Genomic DNA, 19,843 nt, shown 5'->3' on the forward strand with positions numbered 1-19,843 from the left:
CTCCAACTCGTCCCGAGCAACTTCTAAACCATCATTCAACTCCTCATTTGGCAAGAGTTCAACCTTTCAAACTTGATTCCAAGGTAAGATTTGTTATTTTTAAGTTTAAATCTCAAGGTTTTAACGTAACTTTAGGCTGTTATGAATTTCAGCTCATTTACTCCGTTTTTGAGCTAAGGATTTTGGGGCTTTTTGCTCTCCAAAAAGGTTGTGAAAGTAACAATATTTAAGGTTGTTCATATTACTGATAAGGTTTGAAGTTTATAAATTTATTTGAGTTTTAATGAAAAATATTCAAAGACTCGACTGGTTTCGAATTAAATAGGTTGTTGGAAAAATAGAAAATTTATACTAGAAATTATTGTGATAGGTTTTGCTGAGTTAGAGTATTGTAAAACAAGCAAGTTTTGATGAAGCAAGGTTTAAAAGTAAGTTTTTGTCAAGGTGAGTGGATACATCACTTCCAAAACTATTTTAGTATGTAAGCTAAGGCATAGTTTAATGATTAATATGCTTTCTTATCACTATATTATAAATGCAAATGAGTTAGTGATTGAACCCAAGTTTTAAAGGACTTTTATTAGTTGCCAACAAAAAAGAACAAATTCTTTCAATCATTTTTATCCCAAAATCACCATTTCAAATATGTGTATAAAATACATGAGGTATGCTCAATTGTTGTATGTATGTGATGATAATTGCACATATTAGATTAGTTATGAATGAGCACATAATGTATGCTTTATTGAAATGTATTTGATGTTGTTTCCACATACCATGTAAAATGAGAATGAATACATGATGCAAAACATGTTGCAACATATGTGACGTTGTTTCCACATATCACATGAGATAATAATGAGTATATGATGAATGTTATGATGCCAAGTATGTGATGTAGTTTCCACATACCACATGATATGAGTATGAGGGCATAAATATGATGTCATATATATGAAATATTAAAAGAAAGATTATGAATTTTTCAATGAGTATGTTTATAAGAAAAGATGTGAATTGCTTGATTGCTGCCTAGTGACTAATGAAGGTTATATCATTAGCAATCTCATGCAGTAATAAAGGATATACCATTATCATCTCTTAAGGAGAAAAGAAGATGAGGTTGTGATTCCATTCCCACATGTGCATGTATACTAAGTGATTAATGTGAGTTATACCATTAGTAGCCTAGACGTTAATAGGGGTCATACCATTAACGGCCCATATGTAATAAGGGTCATACCATTACTACCTTGTGTCCCATAAGACATGGACACCTTATGTTTAGTTGCTAAATTATGGTCGATATTGATTTACCTAATTAATGTGATGTGTATTGATCTTACATGTATGTTATATGGAAATGTTGGACCAAGGTTCCGTAGTCAATTATGGATGGAAGTAAGAGTTAAGATAGATAATGAGAATTAAGATTCATTTTAGCCTGAAATCTTCAAGTTCATGTGTATGAGGTATCAAGCTATTGAGAGTAAGTCTCGACACCACGAAATGGAATAATGAATGCATAAGTTAGCCCTTGTTGGAAGTGTCTCAAAGGTTTTACAATAAAAATAGTTTCTAAAGGATTACGCAATTCTAAATGTGTTTGAAATGTAATTCAAGGTTTGATGAACTTTTCTACTTAATGGTTATAAGGTTAAGTAATTATGTCAAATGATTTCTATAGCGTATTTCAAAAGCATGATCATATCTATTTCTTAAATCAATGAATGTGTACTCAGAAGATCATACATGCATGATTATTTTAAAGCCTGTTTGTGCAAAAGCTCTAACCCCTTAACTTGTCCCCTTCCCATATCCACTCATGGAGTCTTTGTGAATCACACGTTAGTTTTTCCTATTTTTTTTATAGATCAATGATAGCAGTTTAACACTCGTGTTACAAAAATGTGATTCATTCTTCTTTTGGTAAGTGATATAGTAGCTTTTTGAAGCAGAGGAAGTCAGATCATGTTTCACTTAACGAGTTGGTTTTTATATTTTTATCTATAGATACTTACTTATACTTGAATGTTAAGCCATTGAATGGCAAGTTACTTATATGAATTTATGTGAATGTTATAAATGATCGCCTAAGAGCCCATATGAGCACTTGGGATGCATTTACAAAATTTCCATGAAATGTACAACATATAAATATTGTGAATGAAAAAGTGTATACACAACTCTTGTTGAGAAGTTCCATAATCGTGTATTTATGCCTATTCATGGATTTTTATATTCATTATGATCAATGATTTATGTATGATGATGATGGCAAACGAGCCACCTATGAATGATTGATGATTAAAATATGTAAAAAAGCTTCCTAGGGTTCAGTGGGCTATACCCATATAGGTTCTAGTGCCAATCATGATCCTTCCAATAAACGAGATGTGATAATAGTAGAGTGTTGTAGTAAGTTCAACTAAGTAGTAGCGGCCTACATCATCATCAATGTTGACAATGGCCACTTCGACAATGGATCTTTTAGTACCGCCATCCATTACTTCAGTTACTCTACTACTACCAATGCCACCTCCATTAGCTTCGATGTCCGAAGCTGGTACATTTATTGCTAATGATAGAGGTGAGGGTGGCTTTTACTTGGCACTGCAATCAATAGATCAAAGGCCCAGTGTAGGCTTACCCACTCCCACTGATCTAGATCAGCGTATACATTTGACTCTTTTTAGAGTTACGTAATTTTGAAATGTTCAATATTTCATTATATTACTTAAATAATTATTAATATGAGTTTTGTTACTGTATTGTAATTACGATATAGTACTGTTACGAAAGCTAGAGTGACTCCAACAATCATAAAAATAATCAAGAGTCATTTCAATGGTGCCTAGCCTAAATAAAGGGTTATTTTTGTGGAATTGAGAAATAGATTTGGAGGAAATTTGAGGTACCTTATTGTATTTTCACTGAAATATTAATTATTATTGAAAATATATATTTTCACATTTCAATACTAATAAATTACTATTTTTTATATAGGAGTCTTTTATGCGAGCCCCTTTAGATGCTTTGATGGTTCGAAAAATATGAAACAAAAAAAGAGGCTTATGTCAACAACATCATCAAGACCAAAGGAATGTCTCAATGATAGATTATTGTAGAACTCTAGATACAGCTAATTGATGACTTTTGGGGCACCAAAGAGTGGTAATGCCAATTATACAAGGCCAAGCAGAACCACTTGACAGAGAAGGAATACAACATATCAAAACACATAAACAGTTCATTACATTTTATTGTAAATGTGAAGAGAATGGTATGTGTTCTTAATTCGTCATTTTTTTTGTTCAGTTGTTCTAATGTTTTTTGTGATTGCATTTTGGTTTGTTATACCGTTAATTGTGATCATTGTATTGCATGTTGTGCTTACAATCAGAGGTGCTGCAGAGACAAGTGACATTCTTCGAACTGTTCGATCGCACCCACAAGCAAATGATGGGTAACGGAGAAATGGATAGCAGAGAGTTTGTGGACCACATGTCCAGGACCATTAGTATAAGTAAAAACAATGACCTATTTATATTTCATTATATAATTGTATATGTTCTCATTATATGTCAATATTTAACAATGTAATTATTAATTCATTTCATTTTTTTTGTTGAAAACATATTATTTTGCATTATTGTAGGAGTACATCAAGAGTTATCATCCTAGCCAGAGTTTGATTTATAGGCATGGACAGAGGTTATTGGAGGGTCGAAGACCACCTGAATGCATGTCTACGGGTTTGGCAATAGGGTGCAATTGCATTAGTGCTTGGTGGAGCTCAAATGTTGGAGGTCGTTTGCAATCTAACCCCTTCCAGCAACATTACAACTGCTCCTCAATTAGATCTCGAGGAACTGTAGGCACTAAACGTAAAAGTCAACTCCATTGGTGATGAGATTTTAAATATGAAGTCGAACATTGCATAAATCCTCCAGTTTGTGACACCGGCACAACACTCTAAGTCTTCATCATAGCAATCGGGCTCATCTAATCATGAGGAGGTTTAATCGAGGGATGATGGTAGTAATTAAATTTGTATGATTTAGGCATATTTTGTATTGTGGGACGATTGGATTTTTTTTTCATTGTTTATTGAATAATACCATTTGTAACATTTTTTTTGTTTTTATTACAAATAAATTTTTTTTGATATTATTATTTATTTTTATTTTTCATTAGAAATCTGAACAAGGAATGAAATATGAAGTTTTCTATTGGTATTTTTATATTTATTTTTTTAATTATTATTTCCAAGAATACCGACAGAAATACTGACGAAACCACTTGTTTACCAACGAAGTAAAAGAAAAAGAACCTACCAATCGTAACATCGACAGATTCACTACTTTACCAACCGAATTACCACCAGAAAGTAGTCGTTGAAAATTACCGATGGAAAAGAATGACACTAATGGATAGGCCATTATTGACAAGGGTATTTCTGACTAAATGCCAATGAAAATTTCTGTGGGTATTTGCAATTATTGACTAAATTTTTACATTAACTAACGAAAATATCCATCAGTAAAAGTCTCTTTCTTTTAGTGACACTTGAGTGATATGTCAAATGAAATTCTCATGAAAGGTCATGTTCAGTGAATACCTACATGTTTTCCATACTTCAATCTAGGAGATCTACTGTCCACTTAACAAGTGAGAAATATAACCATGTGTCGGTTTTTATGTTTTATCAATTTTTATTTTTCTTGAGAATATATTGACTAGAAACAATGCTTTGATGCAATAAGGATCTCGTAAGTATAACTATTTACAATTCTTTTTACAAAACATATAACATTTCATGGATTTTATTTCCTTTAATCGACATTTATAAGTCTTATAGAAATAAAGAATACCTTTTATTAATTGTAAATTCTTAAAACACAAAATGCATCTCGCTATGTGTAGCCAATTGATTGATTTATAGGGTATACAACTATACTATCAATTATAACGCAAAACAAATGACTTTTCAAAACTTTTTCAAAGGCTACATATTATTACTCATTATTCAATATAAAACTAGATAAAAATTGACTCATTTAATCCCTCTCTTTAAATTTTTATATAATTTTAGTGGTGTCAACCTAAAAGAAAAACTTTTAAAAAATTTACTATCATACCCTATATAAACTTAACTTTCTTAGAACTGAGTGGGGTCGATAGACCCCGCAATACTATATGTAGCTACGCATTGCAGTGATATTGAATCTCTTCCATGGTGTTTTTGTGTTTTGGTAAATATCAGTGATCTCCCATGTCATCAAAGAACTCCTGCCAGGTTTCAAATTGACCTTCAACCTAATGCCAAACCTTTTTCTTAACTACAACATAAAGTAATGGAGGATCAGCTTTTGGAAGATGCCATGCAAATCATTTTCTTATAGTTTCACAATTCTTTTTATATAGAGATTTTAACATAACGACACAAAGTAATGCTATTTTGTTTGATTTTTTGACTATCTAATTACTCAAGAAATTATGTGCATGTAATTATTGAATAACTAATTGTACATATATTTATAAAAATATAAATATTCAAGCAATCAAACCGTTAACATTTTAATAATTTTCTAAAGAAATAACATATGATAAACGAATTATATTTTTCTTTGAAGTATAGCCTCTAGAATATTATACTTTTCTATTATATGTATACAAAGCATGCAAAAAAAAGAAAAAGAAAAAGTCTTTGTTAATACTCTATGGAATTTTGTAGACTTAAAGCTTAAGAATGATTGCTTTGATGACCATTTTTCTGTCCCAACAGTACATGCGAATTGGTAAGGGGACACAAACACAATTTGGAACGTGATGAAAGCAAGCCAACAACTTCCCACCAACCAAAAATTCACCTACTTGAGAAAACATGGAGGAGAAGGGAATATCATGACTGCTGCATGAGTGGGGAGCCTATTTCTTACCTAATTTCCTTTGTAAATTCCTACTTTAATTGCACCTATATGGATACGTGTGCGGAAGCTTTGTTTTAGCTGCTTCCTTCCCAACCCTCGCTTTAATCAGCCTCACTCCTTACATTACCAGCACACACAAACATCCATCCTTGATCGAGAAGATAGAGCTTTGGAAAGTTTATTGTGAATTTGTGACTGCAAAGGCAAAAATTAAGTTAGTCTAAACATATTGGATAAACAATGGGCCCATTTGCTTAATAAATGTTGATATCTTACTAAAAAAATTCAAGAAATTTCTCAAATTTTACCTCTTGAGGTGGTATTTCAAATGAGAAATTTAATTCATTTTCCAATTTGTATATTATCAAATTAGTTAATTTTATTTTAAAATTTTAAAATTCTCTCTACAAATGAAATCCGTCCGAGGAATTCCTCATCCAAACACAATACTAGAATTTAGTGGTTCAGCTGCAATGCCCTGAAATATTTTTCCAATTTCACCCTCTTGTTTTTACCTCAAGCTAAGAATGAAAATGTCCCTATCTTATAGAGTTTGTCTTTTTTCCATTAAAGTTTTCTCTTTTCAGAATATATATATATATATATATATATATATATATNTTTACTTTCTTTACTAGTAATATATATATATATATATATATATATATATATGTATGTATAATATTTCATAAACTTTAGGAATGAATGTCTTGTGTTCCTTACTTTATAACTATTGCTCTGAAAAATTGTAACAACTAAAACGGGACACCAAAAAATTGGTAATTTCAATGAAAGGCAACATTGAAAAAATGTTTTCCATTTTGAATTACTGAACAGTTTTTGGAAATAATTTAACATGTGAGCTGAACATTAGGACATCCACAACATATTATTCACCTTTTTTTTTCTTTTTTTTTCAAAAAAAAATTATAATTTTATCTCTACGAACATTAAAAGTATTACTTTTATCCCTTCCAACATGAAATCGAAATCCCAACTTTGTCGTTAACTCCTAGCAAACATAATATTAAGTATCCTTTCCAAAGCATAGTAGAGCACCATTAAAGAGCGATTGGGCTCTTACCATCACAACACCCCTGTTTGAAAAGAGAGTACAACGTGGCCGAGGCTATTTCCAGTCGTGTTGGACCTTCGAGGGTGCAGTGGCTAAATCACACTACCCCCATCTCCCTCCTTGTTTCACCCTGACTAAGCTTTTCTTTTTTTGGCCCTTCGATATGTAGCTTAGGGACGAAAATATCCTTCAACTCATTACTCTTTTGACTTTGGCTGCTTTGCTCCTAGTTTTTTTTTTTTATATATAGATTCTCCTACTTTTTCTAGCATTTCAAGTATCAAATATATTGTAAACATAATCAATACAGCCAGTGTTAGCTGAATGTCCTTAATTAATCGTCATTTTCTCTTCACAGGGCACCTCCACCGCTGTTTTATCATACACACTTTGTCCCACTACTGGTTACAATCTTGACATTATGACTCCCTACCTCACCACTACTACTAATCTCACTGCTCTGCCATGGCCTATTGTGCTAAGATAACTTTGGGATGAAAACCTCCCTTCCTCCCACTTAGCAAATGTAATGAAATTATAATCCCTTTCAATCTATCTCTGTGTGATATAATCATAATCTCTTTCAATAAAAATATAACATTAGGAATGTTTTATTGATCTGAAAGCTTGAGAAAGTTGTAATTAAATGACACCATTGAGGGGTCTATTATAATTAACCCATGATTTATATCAAGCTTCATCTCATCACATTAGTCGAAAATAAATTTCCGATTTATCACCTTGAAATTTGAGATTTACTTTTGGGTATGTAATAGCTAGGACAAATTTCCAAGATTTGCCCCCTACTCTTTCTGGATTAATCACTATTCACATGCCTAGTGCACACACTTTGGAATATGCATTAGAGGTGTTTATGAGTTAGCTAGGTGAGCATAACTTTATAACTCGATTTTCAATTTTGATAGAAGTACGCAGTCAAAATTTAACAGTTCCTAGACATAAAACAGCAATAAATAACTAATCTCCAGCATAAACCATTTCATTGCTTCTAAAGGTCATAAACCACGTATAAATAATAATAATAATGAAGTTTCCAACTTTTGATATGTAAAAAGTACTTGAGTGGGGCTTTAGTAACGAACACAATTAATAAATTAGGCCACTTAGAGTGATTCTAGTGCCTAATGTCGATTAATAATATCCAATGCGAATCGGAACTCAAGGCCATTACAAAACTAACATTCCACCACCACGTAGAAGAATTCAGACGATTAGTTTTACCAGGTGTCCATGCCGAACAATGCTCAAAGGTGAAACGAAAAGGGCCTTGGACCTAATGCTTTGGCAAGTCCAACCTTCGTTTAGGCCCCACTCACCCTTACAAAAAGTTTGATATAATTTCCTATTTTTAAATCTATTTTGAGATTTACAAATAAAATAATTACTTCTTTGTTTGTTATTATTTATATAGAATTGACTAGGCTTGGTCCTTAACCTTAAAATAATAACTTATTGCTTGGACACCTTCAACATGTACCATATCTCGTTGTACTAGCTCTTTCACTTGTGGAGGAAAAAAATCTATTTTGGTTAGAGGTTTTTTTGACTTTGATATCTCTCATAGAAGATTTTAAACTAGTGAAAATTTTAATAACTTTTAATACCACTTTATACGAGCTCATACTTTCAATTTAAAAGATATATATCAAGGGTACGTATGCCTACATTACAAGTGTATCATCTTATACTTACAGCAAAACTTTTAAACTCCACAAGAGGAATTAGAGTTGATGTATGTCTCATTAAAATTTTTTATGAAAATTAATAAATTAATTAATCATTAATAGACTATAACAACCAATTAACTCTACTTGTGGAGCTTAAATAAAGTAATTTGAGCATAATGTATACATTTCCAAAGTGACAAGTTTTAGAACTTAGATTTCAATTTAAAAGCCCTGAATTTGAATTATAAGATGATTTGAAATGAGATTTATAAGAAGATAACAAAATAGTCTTATTTTTTAACCTAAGATCACATGTACCAATATATATATATTACAATCATACCTGGTCCTATATAAATCCAAACCCCGAAGCACCCAGGTTACGATACCTGGTCCTAATATAAACCCAAGCCCCGAAGCACCCAGGTTACGATACCTGGTCCTAATATAAACCCAAGCCCCGAAGCACCCAGGTTGCCTCACCTAGATAGAAATGGTTAATCTATCCAGATTGTCAGTTCACTAATTTTGGAATTATAAATTATTATTATGCCATCCAATGGCTATTGTGAGCGGTTGGGTTATTTGGACATCGAGAAAATCTAATATGTTCATTCCCCAAATGTTCATAGTACAACACAAATTGTTAATGGAGGTGGCTTCGATTTTAGTGAATCTCAATAATTTTTTTAATTTCTTGATGTTTGAGTCATTATCGTAAGTTGGAACAGAATTTTCCCTGGTTCATCCATTGGTCTATGCTGGCGTAGTCCGCACACATAAATTTTTTATATATCATCCATTCAAGACAGGACGGCAGGACCCCAATCAAAGATTTGGACCATACAGAATTTGACAACTGACGAACTGTCACGGTTGGTGAACGGCGAGTCAGGTCATCAGCGGTAGCTAAGATTAGCCCCATCTATGCACACTATGACTCTACTTGAACAGCCTTTTACTCTAACCCATTGAATTGAAATAAAATTATTAGTTAACGCGCAACCCTGAATCATTCTGCAAACTATTATATTTATGGGGCCCTTGGCATATGCTCATGCAGATGAAGGTAGGTCCTTTGTCAAGAAGCTGTACTCAAATACTGGTTACTCTGTCCTAGTATAATATATGAAGGAATTGTAGTTCCATTTCATGCATTCACATGGCCTAGCCTTCAGTTTTTAGAGAAATTATTAGGTAAAAGGAGGGGTTTTGCAGTCGGTAGTAGGCTTTTTTCTCTGGGTGGCTCCTGGCTTCATTCTAGTGCCATTCATTCACTTTGCATAGAGAAATTTCAACTGCCACAAATCCCACAATGGGGGACAGCCCCAGAGTAGAACCTGAGTTTGTCTTGGTTTTAGGATGACTTGCTCCGAGATCCCAGTAGTTTAACCCTCGAGGAGCTTCGGAATGGTGCTGAAGCCTCCGACCAGATTCATGGTATTCATTTTTCTCTCACCTTTCATTACTCCAAACCAAAGCTACGTTTACATTAGGCCTCCCATCCATCTTGTCATATAACTCATTAGTTAATTGTATCACAAAATAGACTTAATTAGCCGTATCTTCTCTATGTATATATTAGATGAACTTGTTCACATGTTAACAGTTAAAACAAGCAATATCTTGCTTAATTAAGATTGAAGCTAAATGTTATGTAAGCATTGTAACGGAATGTTAATTTTCATTAGTTAATCTGTATATGATGGATTGTTCTACAAAGAACAAAAGGCAAAATCGGGGGCTTCCCTCAAACCTCGTCCCTTGTATCCTACTCTCTTTGCTCTTTGCACTTCATTTTGTTTCCTCCTACCATTCCCACCTCCAAGGCTCAAACCTTTTTGTTGTGCCAATTCAATTTTAGAAACCTCAAAGCTTATAAGTACAACTGAATTGATTTGTGTCATTGAGTGACGAGCTGGATACTACGAAATTGCAGTTTGCAGGATTTTGGTAAACTAGAAGGCCATGAATTCAAAGAAATCTGTTCACAACCTAGCCGAAACAATTCATTCCCTGCTGGGATTCAAGTCCCGTTTAAATTCTACTTGGGTCAAGTCAGTTTGTGATATAATAAAGAATATACCACATGAAGGATCAATTGGCAACAAGTGTGAGGAATCTGCGACCGATAGCTCCAAGATAAAAGGTACGCCAACCCCAATCCATTCTTAAAAATCTTATCCGGTATAGATGTGTATGTTTAGTCTATGTGCTTGCTTGCTTTAATCAATCTCTCATTAGTTCTAATCCCTGCGTGTACCCCTCCCTCTGTTTTTGGTGTTCACGTTAACAGAAGAACTTGCTGCCTTAACCGACTGCATAAACCAATTGAACATACAGAGGAGGCAGGTCTTGAATGATTTGTTGGACTTGAAAGGTTAGTCATTTTATATTCTCGAGTTCAGTTATGTAAGGATGGCCATTGAACAAGAACCTGTTGCACCCGTAATTGAATATGATGATTGAAGAAAATTAAAGCGTGGTAGAGGGGTGTGCTCATCATAGTTATGCGGTCATATTGCAGGGAACATTCGTGTTTTTTGCCGTGTGAGGCCCTTCACGTTGGGGGAACATATAGAACGTTTAGGACCTGTCGTAGCTTTGGATACAGGTAGCCTCCTTCTAAAACTTGCTGATAACAAAAGTAAAAGATACACCTTTGACAAAGTGTTCCACCCAGGTTCCTCGCAAGGTACCATCCAAGTCTTCCCCTTCCTTGATTTCATTTCTTAATATTTTACTACATACTCATAATGGATTGCATAAATGTCTTTAAAATTTCAGATGAAGTTTTTTCAGAGGTTGAACCGGTCATCAAATCTGTCGTTGACGGTTACAACGCATGCATTTTTGCATATGGTCAAACGGGAACTGGAAAAACCTTCACAATGGTGACCACAGTCTACTATCTTTATACTGATAGCGTTATAACATAAACTAGTAGTAAATATCTTTCCAACTCTGATGAAACTGTGGTCACTGCTTGGTTTCCTTGGTATGATTATAAACAGATTTGATCTCATCAACAATTGAAATGTGCTAATTCTTGACACAAACATACAGGAAGGTACTTCAGATTCCCCTGGAATTGTGCCCCGCACGATTGAGGCTTTGTTCAAGCAAACCGCGGAGAGTAACCATACTTTTCTCGCAACTTTCAGTATGCTTGAGATTTATTTAGGAAATCTCAAAGACTTACTTGTACCACAGCCTATGAGGCCAACAGATCCTCTGCCACCGTGGTGAGTATGCAATACAGTTTGTTGAGTGCCTTGCTGCAAATGCCTGCTGATTCGATACTGTGATGCCTGTCTGCAGCCTTTCAATTCAATCAGATCCCAAGGGAGCAATCGAAATTGAGAACCTAGTTACCATCCAAGTAAGCGACTTCAACCAAGCTTTAAAGCTGTATAGATTAGGATGCCGACTCAGATCAACTGCCTCCACAAATTCAAACGCAACTTCAAGCAGATCCCACTGGTAACCAGTTTTTTCCAACCAGAATTTTAAAGGAATATTTAGAGCTCGGATTATTCAACTCAGTTCTACTCTCTAGAGGCCCTGAGAGCAGAGCTGAGCTTGAGATACATTCCTGGCAGGCAAACTGCTTTTGATTTCTGATTCTAATTCTGGAAACTGCATAGTGAATAGAAATACTATCATTTTTCCTGCTCTTAGTACGTTGTGTTTGTTGCTCCTCTTAGCATGATTCGCATCTCAATTACTTGCTTCAATGCTCCTGAGAGGCGACGAGAAACAAATAAAATTTGGTTAGTTGACCTTGGAGGAAGTGAGCGTGTGATGAAGACGAAGGCATGGGGTAGAAGACTTGATGAAGGAAAAGCCATTAATTTGTCTCTTTCTGCTCTTGGAGATGTAATAAATGCTCTTCAAAGGAACAAGAACCACATACCATATAGGTAAGCCTGAATCAAAATATAACTGGAGTTCGCTAAGAATGATTCAACCTGATCTTGTGAATCATAGATTTATCCCTGAATCACCAGCTTTTTTTCTTAACTATACTTTTGACAGGAACAGCAAGCTGACACGGGTTCTTAAAGATTCCTTAGGTAACTGATTCTTTACTGAATGCCAGTTTCCACTTTTCTAATTGTTTTACCTACGAAGTACCTGAGTTCTAGGGCTAAAATATAACTCTGATCTCGGTCCACTGTGAGGATTTTTGCATTTTGTTGGAGTTATGCATGTGACGATTTTTGCATTTTCTTGTCCTCAAATTAGTTCACTTTTATTCAAGCATGAAAGGTGCATGAGGATTTGTCTATTTTTGTATTTGCTAATCCTATATTAGATATTATTTGCTTTTTCAAAATTTTCTATTTATCTTATCATCTTTAGGTGAAGATTCAAAAACACTGATGCTTGTACATGTCAGTCCCAAAGAAGAAGATCTATGTGAAACAATATGTTCATTAAATTTTGCAACAAGGGTGAAAAGTGTTCATTTGGGGCATGAGGAGTCCAATGTAAGTTATCCTGCCTGGTTTTGTATACTTATCTAACTTCACAAGTTGGAGCCCATTTGGCCACGCAATGCAGCACTGTGGGAGCCCCTTCCCACCGTGCTGCACCCCTAAACAGCACTGGACCCACCATGCTGCATTGCATGGCCAAATGTGCCTTTTAATGGTACAAGTACAGCGTTTGATGATGTACAATTAACATGTTAATGAGCCCCAATACTGTGCTGTGTAGATATAGCATAATGCTTTAGTAAATTCTAGATCAAAATGAGAAGATTAATGCCAATAAATATTATGCATGCAAATTGATAGAACAGAATTGGAAAACAAGTAAGGAAAAAGTGAGGGAGAGAATAAATAAAAACAAAGTGATCTCACAGATCTCTAGTCATGGTATGGATTTGAAGAAGCTGCATTAGACTAGTCATTTCTTTTTTTAAGATACACTTGTGGGAAAGAAATATAAGATTCCATTAAAATATCAGCAATGATCCTGCTGCGTCAAAATCCATTCACTTGGAAGAAATGAATAATTAATGTTGTACATCAACACTCTTAGTTATTAACGGTCATTACCTGGCTGGTATGCAATGATTGCCATCTCAGCACCTCATCCCATCATTTGATGTAGAAAACTCTTATATGTCATAATAAATTGCTCTTATGAACTTACGGTGATCACTTGGATGAACCATAAAATATCAGGAGGTAAGAAGCCACAAGGAAGCTGTTATGAAAAATCTGCAGCAGAAGATTGAAAAGATTGAAGATGAACGCCAACATATGAGAAGAAAGATAAAAAGGTTAAAAGACAAATTAGAAGGTCTGACAAGGACGGGTCTATCTTTGGAAGAGCAAGTGCAGCTTTCTCAATTATCTACCGAAGAGCCTCCTCCTGACCTTGACTTTACGAAGAACAGGATTGGAAATGTCATAACAGCTCTCCCATCACAACTGCCTAGATTTATGAGATCAACTATTTGCAGCAGACGAAAATCTGGGAAGGAGCATCAAACATCAGTTGGGAGAGATCCAGTTCATTCAAGAAGGAGAAGACAATCATCTCAGCGAGCTGAGTCAGTGACTTTCCCAGTGAAGAATAATTCAGAATGCAACTCTGACCGCAGCATTTCAAGATCTACATGTGCAGTGGAATTGAACATGAAAGCTAGTATAGATAATGACACAGAATACAGCCAAGACACATCTGAGTTTGATATAAAAATGGTTGTATTCCCAGAGCAGAATATATCACAAGTAACATCCAATCATCAAATGACGGCCCAGGTTGGTCACCTTGAGAAAAATGGGAGTAGAAAATCAAACAAATGTTGCTCCACAAAAATTTTGAAGGTTGATCAATGGCTTGACTTACGTAAAAGTGAACCTAGTATTAGTGGTTATGCTCCAAGGAATGACTGGGTTTTAGACATTCCTATCTCAGAGAAGAAACAAAGGTCAAATGGACAGAAAAAGACAGAGATATTATGGAATGAGAAGGTGTCTACATATGACTTTGCAACGCAAAGGATTCACAGCAAAAAGGAGAAGCGGGCTACTTTAGAGGTAGCTGGAAGGTCTGTTTCTGAAAGGGTGGTAGACAAACCACCAACGTTAAAGGATTTATTTGTTGAGGAATCAATATCTAATTTCATTTCTCCACCTCATGCAACAAGAGGCCAGACAACAGAACACCCACAAGACTCACTAGATGGCTTATTGATAGAGGACAACCAAGGTGGCAGTCTTTCTCCACCTGATTTTTGCTGCGATGGATTAGAACAATTTGATAATGAAAATGAATTCTATGCAACACCCATGGTGCAGGCAATAAATGACACAGCACAATCTTCAGACAGTTCCATGCTAAAGAACAGCAGGTACCAGTTTTCTCCACCGGACATGGACAATTGGATAAGCAACTCACAAGAAATTTTTGATGTTTCGGCCCTAGCATCAGAGCTGGAATGGTACCATGAAAAAGCACCCAGCAAAATGGCTACAGAAGTTGGTGGAAATGAGGACGTGTCTGCCTTATCTCAATCCTCACAAAAAGAGATTAGACAAAACCTGTGCAGACTGAAATCTCAAAGAGCATTATCTATGGATGACATAAAACAAAAAGATCTCAAGATGCCACTCATAGAATCACAAGAAATCACACAGAACAAAGGTAAGTTTTAGGCCTAAACCAAACATGACTCCATTCTATAACTATGCTCATTCTCAACAGGTAGCATTCACCTTCTAGGAGCATGTGATTTCAGGAGTCTTAATCTACAGCTTTATAAATTATTTCTAATGTCTTCTTCTAGGAGCATGTTATATCCTTAAACAGAAAGTTCAGATTTCATGGGCCAGTGCTCTTCTAGGATTGGGATTCCTCGACTTAGGATTCGATCATGACTTCTTCTATGGTCTAGTGCTCTGAAGCAGCTGCAGTACATGACAGAATGACATTAAGGAATTTCTACTTAATTCACATTAAAGTTGGAGGTTGAGCAATCATTAAGATTGAATGTTTGCACATAACCTAAATGTTCCAATCCTGCTCTTGCATCTGCTAAGGTTTTAACCCCAATAGGACAATGCAGCATCTATTCATATCTGTGCAATATGGAGGTGCAATGAGATTGTTCTCACTTCATCTCAAATGTCCTAAACAATGTCTGTTTCAAACTCTTTAGCTAGAACTCTGCTGCAATGAAACGAAAAGTGACAGTTCTGGATGTGCACTTAGTAGGCTGAAAAGGCTATGTGGTTGCTGTAAATATGTATTTATAAATTAAATTCATATATATAGGTATTCATTGGGCTCATTTAGATGTTTGTATACGATAAAAAAAATGGCAGATATTATCTTGTTTACATGATTTGCATTTCATTTCTTAACTGCTCTCTCTCATGTCTTCTCATGACATAAATAGAAACTGAAAGCATAAACAAATGATATAATACATCACAGTAATTACAATTTACTACGAAATGTCTCATTGAAATCCCATCCATAAGTTTAAAAGTTTTCTGATCACTTTGATAGCTTTGTCAATCATAATGCAATTCACTGCAATAATTTTGTCATTAGAGTATGAATCCCCATCCCCAAGTGGAAAAAAAAAAATTGTTAAGCGTTTGTCTCCACTAGGAACCAACCAATCTATTGGAAATCAGTTTAAGTCAGCGGGGTCAGTCCAAGCATCTAAAAGTTTTCACCATAAACTTTATAGAATTACTTCCTTCATAAGATGCCTTGGAGAAATATGGTCAAATCTTTCACTAAATGCTGTTAGAAGCCCTTTTTCTTTCTTCTTTTTTGTTTTTAGTTTTTTTTTTCTTTTTTCCCCTTTCTTGTTACTTCTTCGCTATATTACAATTTTAAGAGACTTTTATGCGTAAACACATAACATTACAAACTCCAGGAAGTCAAAGCTACCAATGGATCTGCCTGTTCACCCTTCTTATTCTTTTTTGTTTCCCCCACTAAAAGCTTGGCATAAACTTGTTGTTATGCGTGGAAGGAGAACAGGATTTGTGAAACTTGACAAGTGGGAAGCAGTATGGGGAAGTGAAAGAAGAGAAAGTTAATATGTGTGGAAAAAGCTACGACTGCGAGCAGCTAAATAGAGGGGACTTTGGAAACACGTACCTGCTATTGATGAGCTGGCACATAGATTTCAATGCAACCAATGTCCATTGACAGGCATGATGTGTCTATACTTCAAGTACAACCATGCAGAGAACAAGGCATGGACTTCTTTTTAGCTGACCTGTTACTGTTCTGAATTGAGAAGACGGATCACATTAAAGGGAACTGCAATCACTTATGTGGAAATGCTGCTCGTTCCATTAAAGCTGGTCCAACACCAGAGTCATGATTAAGTAGTAATTATTTATCCCATCAGCCATCAAAATCAAGAAGCTCATCAAATTCGCTAAGCAAATGATGAACAATTTTCAACTGCTCGTTCAAGTTGAATAGGATTCCATGTATCCTATCATACTGAGGGTGTGATACGTCTCCTGCAATGAATTCGTGAGCTCTATTACTCACCTGAATGAAACTCCTACCCGGCATCTTTGGAACACCTTGGTCCCTCATCATCTTCCTTGTTATTACAGACTTATCCCACCTGCCACCTGAAGCATATATATTGGATAAAAGTGCATAGTTTCCACTATTCCAAGGCTCCAACTCTACCAAATGCAGCAAAGCTAACTCTCCCAGCTCAGCATTAGCATGAATATTAGAGGCAGCAAGAAGTGACCCCCATATAGCTGCATTTGGCTTAAAGGGCATCCGACTAACTAGTTCCAGCGCTTCTCTTAGGTAACCTGCTCGCCCAAGTAAATCGATCATGCAACCATAGTGCTGAATCTTGGGTTGAATCCCATACCTGGAACTCATAGTATTGAAAAAGCAGCCACCCAAATCAACCAATCCAACATGAGTACAAGCAGAGAGGACGGCAATGAAAGTGATATCATTGGGTTGGACTTGAGCCCTTTCCATCCGAGAGAACATTTGGAGAGCTAATGTTCCAAGCCCGTGAAATGCCAGCGCAGATATGATGGTTGTCCAAGTTATTACAGTCTTATGGTTCAAGTTCTCAAATACTTGCAACGCCTTGCAAATATCGCCTGACTTGGCATACATTTCAATAAGTGCATTTTTGAGGGGAATCATTTGATTGAATCCATGCTTATGAATGTAGCCGTGAATGCACTCCCCCAATAGGAACTGAATGGCACCTAAATGGGCACAAGCAGTAAGCACAGCCAACATAGCAATCTCGTCAGGCTTCACATTCTCCAACTGCATTCTGCGAAACACAGCGATGGCCTCGTTGGGGCGGTCCATTTGAGCATAGCCCGCAATCACAGTTGTCCAACAAACCATTACTGCTTCTGCATTTGTTTGGGTTTGAGGCATGCGCTCAAACAAATCCCAGGCAGCATCCGGGTTGCCAACCTTGGCATACCCAGCAATCGTGGCACTCCAAAGGGCAACGTCTTGTATAGATGTAGAGACGGAGGTGAGTTGGTCGAACAGCTTGCGAGCATCCGAAACGCAGGCACACGAGGAATACATTTGAATGAGAGCCGTAGCCACGTAGATATTGGCGTTGAGTCCAGCGCATACGGTTTGAGAGTGAATCTGAGTTCCAAAACGAAGGGCCTGCAGGTCGACAACCGCCTTCAACGCAAACGGGAAGGAGTAACTGTCGGGTCGCAACTTGGCCCGGGCAATGCTTTTGTAAACGTGGAGAGCCTCAAAGGCAGAGTGAGAGAGTGTCAGTGCTTTGATCATGGTGTTGAACACATATATGCGAGGCTGTGAATTGAAGGCAAACACAGAGTACGCGTAGCCGGAGAAGCCCAGAGAAGAGCATGCCTCGATAAATTGGCTGAGGAGAATCTCGTCGTGATCAAGGGCTGTCCGTACCATGAATCCATGTGCCTGCTCAACATGTTTCAGGTTGGAGCAGCGCTTCAGTAAGCAACCCAACTCTCTCATTGTCATTCTCCGCTGCCCCTACACTGCAATTCAGCGCTCTCTTCTTTCGTCTCCCTACTTCAAGGACGGACCGGAGCTGGCTCATCTCTTTGCGCACGTGTGTGGACAAAAGTAGTGCGTCGATTGGAGTTGCCTTTCTAATTTGTGCTAGCACCAGCAAATTTTGATACTTTTGAACTTTGGGCTTTGGCCCGGGTTTGCCTTGAAATTTTTCTGCAGCTTCAAATTAGTTATGTTTTCTTCAAAACTTGGTATTTTTAAATTTTAAGGTACAATATTTTTAATATTTATATTTGATGTATTGACATTATATAATTTTTATATATTGTCAGACTTATAAAACATATCAACTTTATTAATGATTTAAAATTAAATATTAATTTTTTAAAAAAATACATTTAAAATAAAATTAAATATATATATATTTTAAAAATATATAAATAATATTTCTTCTCTCTCTAACTCCATCATTTTGACAAAATTATTCTGTTAACTTCAATAGTGAAAAGGCTTAGGAAAGTCTTAGCTCGACGTAATGGACATGGGTTAGGAAAGTCTGATTCTAGCTTCCATTTGGGACTTTGATTGCCAATGGTTTCTAATTTTCCACACAAGAGTCAAAAGACAGCAAGCCATAAATTGATAAATTAAGTTAAAATGCAGCAATCAAAGTTAAATCATAGGAAATACAAATAGGAATCGCATAAGTTAAGTTAAACTGAATAGCATACAAAGAAAACTATACTTATACTTGCAACAAAATTTGGTTGTCAATTTAATTGCCAAAAAGTTCTTTGAACAAGATTTAATGCTAAACTTTAGTGGGAAAAGTGACAAAAATGTATACTCTTCAAGATTTTGTTAATGTATTAAAAATAAACTCTAATCAAATAAAAATTAATTTTTTTTATCACATTGTAACACTAAATTCAATATAAAAATCACTTAAAAAATATATCACTAAAATCAACAAGTAAAAATTTTCTTAAAATCTTTAACTCTTGAAGTTGCATAATTTTACTAAATTTGCTCTTAATGGGGAAAGAAGAAAAAAAAAAAAGGAATGAAAATGATGGAGTTGAAGAGATAAAAGAAGAAGAGAACAAGAAAACGTTGGAGAGAGAAAATAATTATTATTATAT

General features: G+C 35.5%; 2 protein-coding genes across 5 annotated transcripts; one reads left to right on the forward strand and one right to left on the reverse strand.

Moving 5' to 3' along the window:
- LOC18589561 (kinesin-like calmodulin-binding protein homolog) lies at nucleotides 9,698–16,005 on the forward strand. Of its 3 annotated transcripts, none has more exons than XM_018127961.1 (12): nucleotides 9,698–10,136; nucleotides 10,636–10,845; nucleotides 10,993–11,076; nucleotides 11,224–11,391; nucleotides 11,484–11,590; nucleotides 11,763–11,941; nucleotides 12,018–12,179; nucleotides 12,404–12,619; nucleotides 12,735–12,772; nucleotides 13,062–13,189; nucleotides 13,892–14,924; nucleotides 15,014–15,298. In XM_018127961.1, the coding sequence occupies exons 2-12, from the start codon at nucleotides 10,665–10,667 to the stop codon at nucleotides 15,022–15,024; spliced, it is 2,307 nt and encodes a 768-aa protein (XP_017983450.1). In that variant the 5' UTR covers nucleotides 9,698–10,136; nucleotides 10,636–10,664; the 3' UTR covers nucleotides 15,025–15,298. The 3 variants fall into 3 exon arrangements, with proteins under 3 accessions (XP_017983450.1, XP_017983449.1, XP_017983448.1); XM_018127960.1 differs by adding an exon at nucleotides 15,502–16,005 and having other exon boundaries at nucleotides 9,700–9,765; nucleotides 13,892–15,359; XM_018127959.1 differs by adding an exon at nucleotides 15,502–16,005 and having other exon boundaries at nucleotides 9,701–10,136; nucleotides 13,892–15,359.
- Nucleotides 13,634–18,957, reverse strand: LOC18589562 (pentatricopeptide repeat-containing protein At5g56310). 2 transcript variants are annotated; one of them, XM_018127962.1, is made up of 3 exons: nucleotides 16,833–18,957; nucleotides 14,017–14,183; nucleotides 13,634–13,927 (listed from the first exon to the last, which is right to left on the reverse strand). In XM_018127962.1, exon 1 carries the CDS (start codon nucleotides 18,705–18,707, stop codon nucleotides 17,085–17,087), a length of 1,623 nt encoding a protein of 540 aa, XP_017983451.1. In that variant the 5' UTR covers nucleotides 18,708–18,957; the 3' UTR covers nucleotides 13,634–13,927; nucleotides 14,017–14,183; nucleotides 16,833–17,084. The 2 variants fall into 2 exon arrangements, with proteins under 2 accessions (XP_017983451.1, XP_007014654.2); XM_007014592.2 differs by lacking the exons at nucleotides 13,634–13,927; nucleotides 14,017–14,183 and adding an exon at nucleotides 14,248–14,324.

Source organism: Theobroma cacao, chromosome 9 (assembly GCF_000208745.1).
Source record: "Theobroma cacao cultivar B97-61/B2 chromosome 9, Criollo_cocoa_genome_V2, whole genome shotgun sequence".
NCBI lineage: Eukaryota > Viridiplantae > Streptophyta > Magnoliopsida > Malvales > Malvaceae > Theobroma > Theobroma cacao.

Coding starts and splice junctions, on each gene's coding strand:
- LOC18589561 (XM_018127960.1), top strand. CDS start 10,665: ATGAATTCAAAGAAATCTGTTCACAACCTAGCCGAAACAATTCATTCC. Junction 11,392..11,483: donor CCACCCAGGTTCCTCGCAAG/GTACCATCCAAG, acceptor TTAAAATTTCAG/ATGAAGTTTTTTCAGAGGTT. Junction 11,591..11,762: donor CTGGAAAAACCTTCACAATG/GTGACCACAGTC, acceptor ACAAACATACAG/GAAGGTACTTCAGATTCCCC.
- LOC18589562 (XM_018127962.1), bottom strand. CDS start 18,707: ATGACAATGAGAGAGTTGGGTTGCTTACTGAAGCGCTGCTCCAACCTG.